Genomic DNA, 13,603 nt, shown 5'->3' with positions numbered 1-13,603 from the left:
CGTAAAAATCAGACTTGATCTCCATTTTGTCATCAGTAATAAGACATCAAAATTAGAAAAAAAACATTGGTTTAACAGGTCTTAAGTTATTGTGCGGTAACGGAACACAGTGTCATTTTAAAATCAGCCAAGGACCGTATATCTCCTGAACGGTTGACCCGGTTGAAAAACTAAAACACAAACACACACACACATAAAGCAGACTAATAAACCGGAAAAAAAGTTCAAGATGTTGTAGAATGTATTTGTATTTTTTTATGAAGATATCCAATGTTTTGTTTGGGTTTGAATCACCGTACATTGTTGTCAGTTTGTTCCCATCTTGAATATGCATGGAATATTTGCCACTGAATGTTAAACAAATAAAAACCAACCAATCAACCATAGATGGTTACTTTTTATTATTATATCTGTTTATACACTAACCATTATTCAATTATGACATTTTTTTGTTTTCCAGGAAACTATCCTCTACATTTCCACATGTGTCACGACACTGATGACGGAAATTATCCTAATCCACCATACCTAAAGAAAAACTCTATCTACAGAGCGTTTGCAAGATGTATGACAATCCACGGTTCACATGGCATAACGGTACAGTTTTTTACGTTGTTGGTTATTCAACGTTTTGTTTCTAGGGAGATGTAAACCCCTCCCTCGGTCGACTCAGGTTTAAAAATATGCACATCTAGACTTCTCCCGACTGACTTTGTTTGTTTATGCGGATTTCGCTTAACGCCCAGTGACAATTGCATTTCTTCATAAACTACTTTTATAAAGCTAAATTAGTATCTACATGACATATTTGTCACTGGACTTTATGTAAACAAGAACAATAAATCAGTCTATCACTGCCTTGTTTCTTGGTCCACTCTGCAATCAAATTACATATGAAACTCATAATTGCGAATCTTTTGTGGAGGGTGTATGGGCTTTGTATTTATTAATATGTGCTGTTTCTATTGATTGGATGTGCTGTATATGTATCTGTTGCTATTTCCATTGATTAATTATGTTATATAACAGTGGGTTAAAGAGCTCTAAAGAGCTATATGTTCTATGTTAATTTGATAAAGATTACTTAACTTTACTTTTACTTTAATGGGTGCATATGATATATGGGTATTCAAAAACATAAACTAGTATATTATTAGTATTAGTTCAATCCGTTTGTACTGTTTACTTTATTGTTGGATTTTGTCTTAGACATGTCATGCATAATTATTGTATTGTGCTTCTTATCGGAGAATGAACATCTTCTTATTATTTAACCTCTTTTGTTATCTTTTGATGAACTACGTTTTACTATGTAGGTTGAAGATAACGTATGTTATGATACACTGGGTCATTCCATTTTCTTGGAGGACGGAGGAGAAAAGAGGACAGTAATTGATGGCAACTTGGTAGCGTGCACACGTAAAGGAAAACTCATTGCCTCAGACAGGTAAGGTATTGTCTTTACTTGTGGGGCTGCTTTGTATCGACATGTACGATGTAAAAAGCTTCAGGTTAAAGAGAAGTTGTTATAGAATAGTACTTGATTTGCTTAATTGTTAAATTTTTCAGAGGCCTAATCTGCAAGCATAAACAGAAAAAGGCAAAGAAATGGATAAACTAACTTATAAAAGAACAAGCAACCAACAAACAAAACGAAACAACATAAAAAAAAGGAAAAAGAAGAAAAAAACAACAAATACAAACAACAAGCGTCACCAGTTTATCGCAAGTCCAACTTGTTAGCTTTTCATTGGACAAGGTTTTAACTTATAATGTAGTATCATTAACAAGGCTTTGTAATTTATTTTGGTATTTATTCGATCAACATATTTTGAGCCTGGTATCTTTGATGAGTATTTTTCTTTATATGTATTTACAAATTTATGTTTTTCCATACAGAACCAGAAATTTTTTTTTATGCATATATATATCTTACGGCCTATAAAATTTATCATCTGTCCACATATCAAATCTTACATGGTTTATGTATCACCTTAAGTTTCTTTTCAGCACACCAGCCTCGTTCTGGATAACAAATCCTCTTACTGTTATACGCAACAATGTAGCCGCTGGTTCAGTGGTATGTCATTTAATTGAGTCATTATTATTATTAAAATATCCTATAGTAGAAAAGAAAGGATATGAAGTATCCATCCATATGCTACAAAATCAGTACATGCATCATATGTGCATAGCTAAAAACACAAAAAATTAAAGGAACAGCCCTTTTATTGTTGTTCTTCATCTCAAAGTCACAGTGAGGCTTCTGACACACAACAAAACAAAAATCTCACCTCACTGGAAGTTTAAGACTATCCCTAGTACCGGTTTAAGTGGAAACTGTTAATTGAAGAACAAAGCCATGGAGTAATATCAATAACATTAATCTGGCAAAGATATCAAACATTTATTGTCATAATCAACACATACAAACACACTGAAGCGTGCAAAAACAATACAGACATTTAGACAACCACGAGATATGTGTTAGATAAGTTGGCAGGAAATAATGCAAATAATTCGGGTAGACCATCAACTCCGGCACGGTAAAAATATACATACCCGAGAGTAGTACATATTTAAAACAAAATAGTATCTACGTATAGGATTATTAACCACTTTTTTATCTGTAGCTCAAAACTTATGTGTGACACGAACAAAATATTTCAAATAAACATGCATTACCTGTACCATTACAGACATGTTAACCAAATTTGAATTACTAACCGTGATAAAATAACGGATTTGCGTTCACGAGAATTGAAATTGGACCCAATAAGCTGTTTATAAATTTTGTACAAGTCTCGTTCACAAGTCAATAATGTATGTAAATATGTGTTTTTTCCGTATCGAAGGCTCTTTTTAAAGTTAACAAGTATATTTGTCATCAAACTGGTGTTTCAAAAAGTGTTGCACCAAAATACCGTTCAAATAAATTTTTCATCAGATACCTTTCTTAAATCTGCTTATTTTTTTCCTCTTCATTTTTCATCAAATCGATCAACGGGTTTCATAAAATTAAGTTATTTCTAGTTTGAAATTATTGCCCATCATATACAATTATAGTAAGACAAACTCCATTACATTTCCGTAAAATCTAGCAAAATAAACATTGAATAAATGGTATAAAAAATGTAAAGTTTTCAATTTTATCGATGGAACGTTCAAGACAAATGCAAATACTTATTTCCATTTTCAAGAATTTAACAAACTGAAGATTTTTAATTCGTTTAGAATCAAATCGGTAATCCCTGCAACACCTGATTCTACCAACTCATGATGGCATCCGTAAAATTTACAAAGGAATGATTTCAACTTCACCAATTGGAATTCTTGATTTAATAGCTTACTAGTGAGTAGTAGCAACCCTCTATCAAAGAAATCATGATAGGAAATACAAGCCCTGGAGCTTCAACTGGGAGATATATACTCCGTATGCAGGCGCTGCTGGAATGTTGCTACATAGAAAAGGAAAGTTCACAATTGGGAAGCTGAAATCATCTCTTTTGTCGTAAAGTTTTATTTCAACCGACCCTCATTGTAAATTTCTAGATGTAAGTCAAGATATAAGACAAACTTAACTGTATATGTTGTATCCTTTATCTCAAGTTCGATGGGATAAATGCGTTCAACATAGTCACCAAATTTTGAAAGCATTGACCAATTAATTTATTTATTTTCATACACATAATGTACATGTACATGCTGTGCATTCATTTGTTTTATTGGTTCAAATTATCATTCACATGATGGAGGGAAACATGTTTTTGTAGATACTTGATTTCATTATATTGAACAATTATTAATACAAGCCTATAGGAAATGTGTATTTTGTTACACGTGCAGATGTGTTGCACACATATACCTTGGAAATCCATGAACATAATTATCCTACGAATAACCATTAGAAATTTGCTGATCATAAATTGTAATTTATTTGGAAATTTGGATATATCTCCCTCATGCAAAGCTCTGATTTCTTGCCAGACTTTTACTATACTTGTTGTTCTTTTTTGTTTTATCAGCTCTTTAATTTTTGAATAAGTTGTGGATTTTCAAATACTTTGTCCTCGGGCATCACTTAAGAGACATTACTTGCACATCTGGTGCAGTAAAATTTGTACCGTTAATGTTATAACAATATCTGATATATACATAAAAGGAAGATGGCTTCTGGATAATATTCCCGGATGAACCTACAGGGGATTCTGAAAGTTTAGGATTTATGAAGAAATATGAAGCCAAACACACAAAGATAACAGAAATATCCAACAACGTAGCACATTCAAATTTAGTGGTAAGTATTCTTATGTAAGATAAAATGTGACTGAGGTCTAGAAATATGGTCAACTTGACTTCTTCTTTCAGCAGTAAAACACAAGATAAAGGGGTGTCTGTATGGTTGTGCAGGATGTATAAATACACCACCATGTCCGGTTGAAACAGAGACATTGCATTTGATGCTTAGTGTAGAGACCGTATCACGCCTCTGAAAGTTTAAAACAAACTCATTTTGTTGTTCTATGTGACGAAGTATGATTTTAACGTGTTCAAAATCAGTATATTCGTCCTTTCCTTTGGCGTTTCAAATTTAAATGAACGTACTATTTTCATTATAAAAGAACATTTACATCAAGTATACAGATATCAAAAAGCTAAATACAACTTCCGCTTTTAACGAGTTCGATTGTACGCATGTGAAGCAAGTACAGTCTGTAGAAACTTGTATAATTATAACAAAGAATGAATGAAAAATCGACTAACTGCTTGCGCTAATCATTTAGGCATTTGTTTACTTTCAATACTATTTTCATATGCGTTGTAATTATCTTTTTTATGTCAAAATTTTCATTAGACAGGATTTTTTATGGATGGTAGTATTGAACATAATGATCTTAAGGTGTATGGCGTCAATGGATATTATCCTAGAACAATTCCCACTGATCCAAAGAACAAATACGCAGAAGATGATCCAGTATACATAAACAAAATGACATGTATGTAGAAATGTAAACAACAGTTTCCGGGGCAACTGAGTTCACTTCCGGTATTACGGTTAAGATCGTTTTGATGAATATTTTGTTTTCTGTATAAAACTTTTTTACCGTAGTTTGTCTGTTTTGTGATCACGATGTTGGTCGGTATTTTGTTTTCTGTATAACTATTTTATTGACTGGTAAACAAATACAGGCTTACTGAAATAGTTTATCAGTCATAAAAAGATTACTCCAGACTGAACTGTTTTTACACTTGCTTCAAGAAAAAAACCATATCTCAATTTTTAAGTGAAAGATTCAAAGTTCCGTTTCGCTGAACTATTATACATTGTTGTTAAGGGGCCAGCTGGTGCTCGCCTCCAGATGCGGGATTTTCTGGATGCGTTGAAGACCTATTGGGTGCACTGGACTGTTCTTTTTTGTTTTGCTTTTTGGTCGGATTGTTGTCGCTTAGGCATATTTCCCGTTTTCATTCTCTCTTCTTAAGTGTATTGTCTAAATTTTTTACTTCAAATTTAATTCACCCAACAGCAAAATGATTTTTAAATGTGTATGTTGAAAAAGGCGTGTTGGTACAAACAAAATGTATATTATTTTGTTTAGTCATTTATTTGAAAAAATGAATATTTATCATTTAGGTTGGAAAAATAGAATACAGAACAGTTGGATTAGGGGAGGATTTATTGTTTTGAAACATTACTCGTGAGTGAATTTTGTAAAGCACCGACCATTCATATGAGGGGGGGTGGGGGGGGGGGGGGGATGGATTTTATCAAAATATATTTTTAATCTAAATTTCATTAGAAAAAAAACTTTCAGAAGGAAACGGGAAAAGTTTATTTCTATTGAAAATAATAAAAGAAAAAAACAAATTCTTGTCCTGAAAAATCTTTTGAGAAATACATTGTTTTTATTCAAAATGAACACAATGTATGATCCGGAAAACCCCCATGAAGAAAAGTAAAATAACAAAAAACTGAACTCCAAGGTTAATTTAAAACGGAAAGTACTTTATCAATGGCAAAATCAAAAGCTCAAACACATCACACGAATGGAAAACAACTGTCATATTCCTGACTTGGTCATGTTTTCACTAATCGCGTAAATGATCCTAGGACTGTAACGTGTTTATTCAATACGAAATGCATTTTTTAGAATTATAAAGACTAACAGTATTATTGTTCAGAACTTGTGAAAAAAAAATAAACCTTGAAAGGAAACGGATCCTTCCAAATTTATTGTTTTATTCCTATTTTGGAGTTTTGTTTACCGTGAGTACCTCACACATTCAAATATGTTATTACATGTATATTAACTCATCATAGATACCAGGATTGAAATTTTGTATTTACGCCAGACGCGCGTTTCGTCTACAAAAGACTCATCAGTGACGCTCGAATAAAAAATAAAGTTAAAAAGGCCAAATAAAGTACGAAGTTGAAGAGCATTGCAGAAATTTAAAAAAAAAGTACTATACGAATATATACAACAATATATGTATAAATTTTTGTTGTTTTTTGTTGTTTTTTTTTTTGTTGTTTTTGTTTTTTTTTTGTCGTCAACCAGTGGTTTTATTGGTTCGTAAGCCCCAGTTAAAAAAAAAAATGTAATTTGCTCGTAGTATTTTGATTTTTCTATTAGTCTGATGGCCAGGTACAAATGTACCCGAAATGGTGGATAACCTATGCCATGCTAAGCTTAAATTACTACTAGTAATTAGCAGATACTACAGAAGGATACATTTTTGTCTCTTTTACATGAGTTTGGTAGTCAATGGTTTTAAATAAAATATATCAGCATATTTATTTTAGCTTATTTTTCAGGTCAGCAGATAGCTGTCGAGGACTGATATTTGCAAGGTATAGTTTGTTTTAGTCTTTTGTTGATTATTTTGTTTAATTCTCTTCCTACAATGTATTAACAATTTATAGAGCTATATTTCCATGCATACATAGCGGGAGACGACTACCTTGTTGACGCAACCGGTCTCGCTCCTTTTGGAGTTCATTCGATTCTCTCAGTTTATGTTTGTTACTTTGATTTGTCTTTTGATATGTTGAATGCTGTTGGTAGTTGGTGTATTTAATGACATCTGCCTTACGCCCCAGTTTTATCATATTACTTCTAAATTACGATTTCGAGTTGGGACACGCCATAACAATTGCATAATAAGGTGGACAGTCAACCGATGCTCGAAGGGTGGACAGTCTACCCGATACTCGAAGGGTGGACAGTCTACCCTATACTCGAAGGGTGGACAGTCAACCGATACTCGAAGGGTGGACAGTCTACCCTATACTCGAAGGGTGGACAGTCTACCCGATACTCGAAGGGTGGACAGTCAACCGATACTCGAAGGGTGGACAGTCTACCCGATACTCGAAGTCTACTTGATATGTTAACATTATTGGCCACCATGATATTATAAGAATAGATTTCAATGACACGTTTTTCTTTCTCGAGGTTTTGTGTTGTTGTTCTTTTTTTGTTCCTCTTTTAGTTGTCAGTACATGTAGTTAATGTAGTTATAGATTGTGTTAATACATGTAGTCTTACTATTTTCTATATCGTCATTAAAGCGTGTACCTATTCTTTTATTATTTCGTTTCCAAACTTAGTATAATGTTTAAAAAGTTTTGAAGAAGTTTTTTTCGAAGAAAAGTATGTTATGTACATGTATGTTATGTACATGTATGTTATGTACATGTAACCTTCATCGAAAACAACTAGGTATACTTTGTGAGTAATAGGTTTGATATGTTATACATGTGACAATTAAATAATCATCTGAGATTTTTTCAATTTACAGATCATCAAAACAAGAACAATTTATAGAATCTAGTGTAATGGTTGGTGAAACTGATAATATTGGAGAACCAACGAAAACCTGGAACAATACATTAAATCGACCGTTGGCATACCCTCGGTCTCTTGCTGTACCATGGGATGCGTAGGTTGAACATTTAGTATTCTTAAGCGATGTAACAGAGGGCAAAACGATTTCGGTTTTTGAATGGTTAAAAACAAGTTTAAACCCGGTTTTGTTTAACCAGTTTCGAAACAAATAACAAGTTTTGATATTTGTCTGTTAAACTGTTCAAACCACATAGTAATTTGAGGAAACTAGATTTGGTTATCAAAAAACAAGTGTCAAACCAGTTTCGGTTCAAAACAAACAGAAGGTTTATCAAACATATCAGAAACCGAAACCAGTTAGCGGCAACACATACCCTTAAGTGAAATTTGAGTGAGCAGGATGGTGATTAACAAAAACTATGTGAGCTGTACATTGTACTGTATGTTCTCTCATTCTGCTGTGAATTAGTATCTTAATATGAGGACGAAGTTCTCAATAACAGTAGAAAAATCAATAAAACGAAAAATCAATATAAAAATCAAAATACTAATGAACTCGAAATCGTTATTTTTTTTTTAAATTATTTTTTCTCATTAGCTAAAAGCGTAGGGAATCTTCCTTAATAAAACGTTCTATTCACCGGGGGAAAATCAGGAGAGGTTAATATAAGATTTGGAACGGCTAATGTGTACCTATAAATAGTTTTTCCTAGGCAACGTCTAAGCAGTTTAATATCTGAAGCAAATACTAGAAATTGGAGATGGATAAAAAAAGTAATATAATAAAACAATTGTTGACTTTTGATATCAGTTGATACAGTGATTTATCATTGTATCAACCTCATCAAACGTCACCAGACTCAAGCTAGCGAACAATAAGCCAGCGAACAATAAGAAAACGCGCCAACCTGATTATTCCTAAAAACCGAAGACTTGTAATAACATGAAACGTCCTTTGAAATCTGAAAACAATCATTTCCAGTAAGAAGACTAAATGCAATTCATTTTCACAAATACAAAATGGATTACTAGTAGTTATTTGTTTATTTAATACATTTTTTGTTTAAAGTCGGGCATCTAAAATTCCTTTTAGCTAATCCTTTCTCTACATCGTGTTCTCTAATTAGAGATGGGTTTGTCGTCTTTATTATAGTGAAACAATTAATAACAATTATAATATAGTTCATACTAAACTAGTGTAACGATAAAATTAAATCTTCTAGCTTATATATTTGCGTTTAAAAAGATAAGAAGAAAAAACAGATTTATTTTGGAACGTCAAGTATTTTTTGTCAGATTTTCATTTGAAATAAAAGCTGATAACTATACGCAGTTTTCTTCTTTTGTAAAAGAACTAGTAACTTTTTAAAAATTATTCAAAAGTATGATAAAGCAAATGATAGGCAATTACCTGAGGTTGTCTGGCCCACAGACCCAGGTGAGTAAAGTTACGGAACTTCTACAACTGAGGTCCAAAGTTGGGGTAGGGTGACCAAATCCCTCCCTTCTTTAATTCATAAAAAATCCCTACGGCAAAGCTGTTGTCCACACTAGGTTCAAATGATAGGCAATTGCCTAAGGTTGCCTGGACCCAAAGACCCAGGTGATTAAAGTTACGGAACTTTTTTAATTGAGGTCCAAAGTTGGGGTAGGGTGACCCAACCCCCTCCCTTCTTTAATTCATAAAAAAGTCCCTACGGCAAAACTTTTGTCGACACTAGATACAAAGAATAGGCAATTGCCAAAGGTTGCCTGGACCCAAAGACCTAGGTGGATAAAGTTACGGAACTTGTTTAATTTAGGTCCAAAGTTTGGGTAGGGTGACCCAACCCCCTCCCTTCTTTAATTCATAAAAAAGTCTCTACGGCAAAGCTTTTGTCCACACTAGATACAAAGGATAGGCAATTGCCTAAGGTTGCCTGGACCCAAAGACCCAGGTAGGTTAAGTTACGGAACTTTTTTAATTGAGGTCCAAAGTTGGGGTAGGGTGACCCAACCCCCTCCCTTCTTTAATTCATAAAAAAGTCCCTACGCAAAGCTTTTGTCCACACTAGATACAAAGGATAGGCAATTGCCTAAGGTTGCCTTGACCCAAAGACCCAGGAAGGTAAAGTTACGGAACTTTTTTAATTGAGGTCCAAAGTTGGGTTAGGGTGACCCACCCCCCTCCCTTCTTTAATTCATAAAAAAGTCCATACAGCAAAGCTTTTGTCCACACTAGGTACAAAGGATAGACAATTGCCTAAGGTTGCCTGGATCCAAAGACCCAGGTAGGTAAAGTTACGTAACTTTTTTAATTGAGGTCAAAATTTGGGGTAGGTTGACCCAAGCACCTCCCTTCTTTAATTCATAAAAAGTCCCTACGGCAAAATGTTTGTCCACACTAGGTACAAAGGATAGGCAATTGCCTAAGGTTGCCTGGACCCAAAGATCAAGGTGGATAAAGTTACGGAACTTTTTTAATTGAGGTCAAAAGTTGGGGTAGGGTGACCCAACCCCCTCCCTTCTTTAATTCATAAAAAAGTCCCTACGGCAAAACTGTTGTCCACATTAGGTACAAAAGATAGGCAATTGCCTAAGGTTGCCTGGATCCAAAGACCTAGGTGGGTAAAGTTACGGAACTTGTTTAATTCAGGTCCAAAGTTGGGGTAGGGTGACCCAACCCCTCCCTTCTTTAATTCACAAAAAATCCCTACGGCAAAGCTTTTGTCCACACTAGGTACAAAGGATAGGCAGTTGCCTAAGGTTGCCTGGACCCAAAGACCCAGGTGGGTAAAGTACGGAACTTTTTAATTTAGGTCCAAAGTTTGGGTAGGGTTTTAATTGAGGTCCAAAGTTTGGGTAGGGTGACCCAACCCCGCCCTTCTTTAATTCATAAAAAAGTCTCTGCGGCAAAGCTTTTGTCCACACTAGATGCAAAGGATAGGCAATTGCCTAAGGTTGCCTGGACCCAAAGACCCAGGTAGGTAAAGTTGCGGAACTTTTTTAATTGAGGTCCAAAGTTGGGGTAGGGTGACCCAACCACCTCCCTTCTTTAATTCATAAAAAAGTCCCTACGCAAAGCTTTTGTCCACACTAGATACAAAGGATAGGCAATTGCCTAAGGTTGCCTTGACCCAAAGACCCAGGTAGGTAAAGTTACGGAACTTTTTTAATTGAGGTCCAAAGTTGGGTTAGGGTGACCCACCCCCCTCCCTTCTTTAATTCATAAAAAAGTCCATACAGCAAAGCTTTTGTCCACACTAGGTACAAAGGATAGGCAATTGCCTAAGGTTGCCTGGACCCAAAGACCCAGGTGGTTAAAGTTACGGAACTTTTTTAATTGAGGTCCAAAGTTGGGGTAGGGTGACCCAACCACCTCCCTTCTTTAATTCATAAAAAATCCCTACGGCAAAGCTTTTGTCCACACTAGGTACAAAGGATAGGCAATTGCCAAAGGTTGCATGGACCCAAAGACCTAGGTGGGTAAAGTTACGGAACTTTTTTAATTGAGGTCTTAAGTTTGGGTAGGGTTTTAATTGAGGTCCAAATTTGGAGTAGGGTGACCCGACCCCCTCCCTTCTTTAATTCATAGAAAAGTCCCTACGGCAAAGCTTTTGTCCACACTAGGTACAAAGGATAGGCAATTGCCTAAGGTTGCATGGACCAAAGACCTAGGTGGGTAAAGTTACGGAACTTTTTTAATTGAGGTCAAAAGTTTTGGTAGGGTGACCCAACCCCCTCCCTTCTTTAATTCATAAAAAGATCCCTACGGCAAAGCTTTTGTTCACACTAGGTACAAAGTATAGGCAATTGCTTAAGGTTGCCTGGTCCCAAAGACCCAGTTGGGTAAAGTTACGGAACTTTTTAATTGAGGTCCAAAGTTTGGGTAGGGTTTTAATTGAGGTCCAAATTTGGGGTAGGGTGACCCAACCCCCTCCCTTCTTTAATTCATAAAAAGTCCCTACGGCAAAGCTTTTGTTCACACTAGGTACAAAGTATAGGAAATTGCCTAAGGTTGCCTGGATCCAAAGACCCAGGTAGGTAAAGTTACGTAACTTTTTTAATTGAGGTCAAAATTTGGGGTAGGGTGACCCAAGCACCTCCCTTCTTTAATTCATAAAAAGTCCCTACGGCAAAACGTTTGTCCACACTAGGTACAAAGGATAGGCAATTGGCTAAGGTTGCCTGGATCCAAAGACCCAGGTAGGTAAAGTTACGTAACTTTTTTAATTGAGGTCAAAATTTGGGGTAGGGTGACCCAAGCACCTCCCTTCTTTAATTCATAAAAAGTCCCTACGGCAAAACGTTTGTCCACACTACTACAAAGGATAGGCAATTGCCTAAGGTTGCCTGGATCCAAAGACCCAGGTAGGTAAAGTTACGTAACTTTTTTAATTGAGGTCAAAATTTGGGGTAGGGTGACCCAAGCACCTCCCTTCTTTAATTCATAAAAAGTCCCCACGGCAAAACGTTTGTCCACACTAGGTACAAAGGATAGGCAATTGCCTAAGGTTGCCTGGACCCAAAGACCCAGGTGGGTAAAGTAACGGAACTTTCTTAATTGAGGTCCAAAGTTGGGGTAGGGTGACCCAACCCGTCCCTTCTTTAATTCATAAAAAAGTCCCTACGGCAAAGCTTTTGTCCACACTAGGTACAAAGGATAGACAATTGCGTAAGGTTGCCTGGACCCAAAGATCAAGGTGGATAAAGTTACGGAACTTTTTTAATTGAGGTCCAAAGTTGGGGTAGGGTGACCCAACCCCCTCCCTTCTTTAATTCATAAAAAAGTCCCTACGGCAAAACTTTTGTCCACATTAGGTACAAAAGATAGGCAATTGCCTAAGGTTGCCTGGATCCAAAGACCCAGGTAGGCAAAGTTACGGAACTTTTTTAATTGAGTTTAAAATTTGGGGTAGGGTGACCCAACCACCTCCCTTCTTTAATTCATAAAAAGTCCCTACGGCAAAACTTTTGTCCACACTAGGTACAAAGGATAGGCAATTGCCTAAGGTTGCCTGGATCCAAAGACCCAGGTAGGTAAAGTTACGTAACTTTTTTAATTGAGGTCAAAATTTGGGGTAGGGTGACCCAAGCACCTCCCTTCTTTAATTCATAAAAAGTCCCTACGGCAAAACGTTTGTCCACACTAGGTACAAAGGATAGGCAATTGCCTAAGGTTGCCTGGATCCAAAGACCCAGGTAGGTAAAGTTACGTAACTTTTTTAATTGAGGTCAAAATTTGGGGTAGGGTGACCCAAGCACCTCCCTTCTTTAATTCATAAAAAGTCCCTACGGCAAAACGTTTGTCCACACTAGGTACAAAGGATAGGCAATTGCCTTAGGTTGCCTGGACCCAAAGACCCAGGTGGGTAAAGTAACGGAACTTTCTTAATTGAGGTCCAAAGTTGGGGTAGGGTGACCCAACCCGTCCCTTCTTTAATTCATAAAAAAGTCCCTACGGCAAAGCTTTTGTCCACACTAGGTACAAAGGATAGGCAATTGCGTAAGGTTGCCTGGACCCAAAGATCAAGGTGGATAAAGTTACGGAACTTTTTTAATTGAGGTCCAAAGTTGGGGTAGGGTGACCCAACCCCCTCCCTTCTTTAATTCATAAAAAAGTCCCTACGGCAAAACTTTTATCCACATTAGGTACAAAAGATAGGTAATTGCCTAAGGTTGCCTGGATCCAAAGACCCAGGTAGGCAAAGTTACGGAACTTTTTTAATTGAGTTTAAAATTTTGGGTAGGGTGACCCAACCACCTCCCTT

The 13,603-nt window shown here is 36.0% G+C and overlaps 1 protein-coding gene and 1 long non-coding RNA gene across 4 annotated transcripts in view; both read left to right on the top strand.

The window, feature by feature from the left end:
- LOC127722293 (protein DDB_G0287365-like) overlaps positions 1 to 13,603 on the top strand; it is a 43,261-nt gene that overhangs the window by 11,509 nt on the left and 18,149 nt on the right. The window contains exons 10-17 of the mRNA XM_052229184.1: positions 461 to 597; positions 1,317 to 1,447; positions 2,011 to 2,080; positions 4,163 to 4,297; positions 4,856 to 4,997; positions 5,636 to 5,699; positions 6,821 to 6,856; positions 7,807 to 7,947. Of these exons, the coding sequence (XP_052085144.1) occupies positions 461 to 597; positions 1,317 to 1,447; positions 2,011 to 2,080; positions 4,163 to 4,297; positions 4,856 to 4,997; positions 5,636 to 5,699; positions 6,821 to 6,856; positions 7,807 to 7,947 (856 nt within the window). The remainder of the gene's footprint in view (positions 1 to 460; positions 598 to 1,316; positions 1,448 to 2,010; positions 2,081 to 4,162; positions 4,298 to 4,855; positions 4,998 to 5,635; positions 5,700 to 6,820; positions 6,857 to 7,806; positions 7,948 to 13,603) is intronic.
- On the top strand, positions 9,887 to 13,261 carry LOC127721410 (uncharacterized). 3 transcript variants are annotated; one of them, XR_007991240.1, is made up of 4 exons: positions 9,887 to 9,933; positions 10,599 to 10,625; positions 10,986 to 11,013; positions 12,402 to 12,430. It is a non-coding gene; the product is annotated as an uncharacterized LOC127721410 (long non-coding RNA). The 3 variants fall into 3 exon arrangements; XR_007991239.1 differs by lacking the exons at positions 9,887 to 9,933; positions 12,402 to 12,430 and adding exons at positions 10,231 to 10,266; positions 13,233 to 13,261; XR_007991238.1 differs by lacking the exon at positions 9,887 to 9,933 and adding an exon at positions 10,231 to 10,266.

Source organism: Mytilus californianus, unplaced genomic scaffold (assembly GCF_021869535.1).
Source record: "Mytilus californianus isolate M0D057914Y unplaced genomic scaffold, xbMytCali1.0.p SCAF_12, whole genome shotgun sequence".
In the NCBI taxonomy this organism is placed as follows: Eukaryota; Metazoa; Mollusca; class Bivalvia; order Mytilida; family Mytilidae; genus Mytilus; species Mytilus californianus.
The sequence above is the reverse complement of the archived record's forward strand: the minus strand, read 5'-3'. Positions and strand labels throughout refer to the sequence as shown.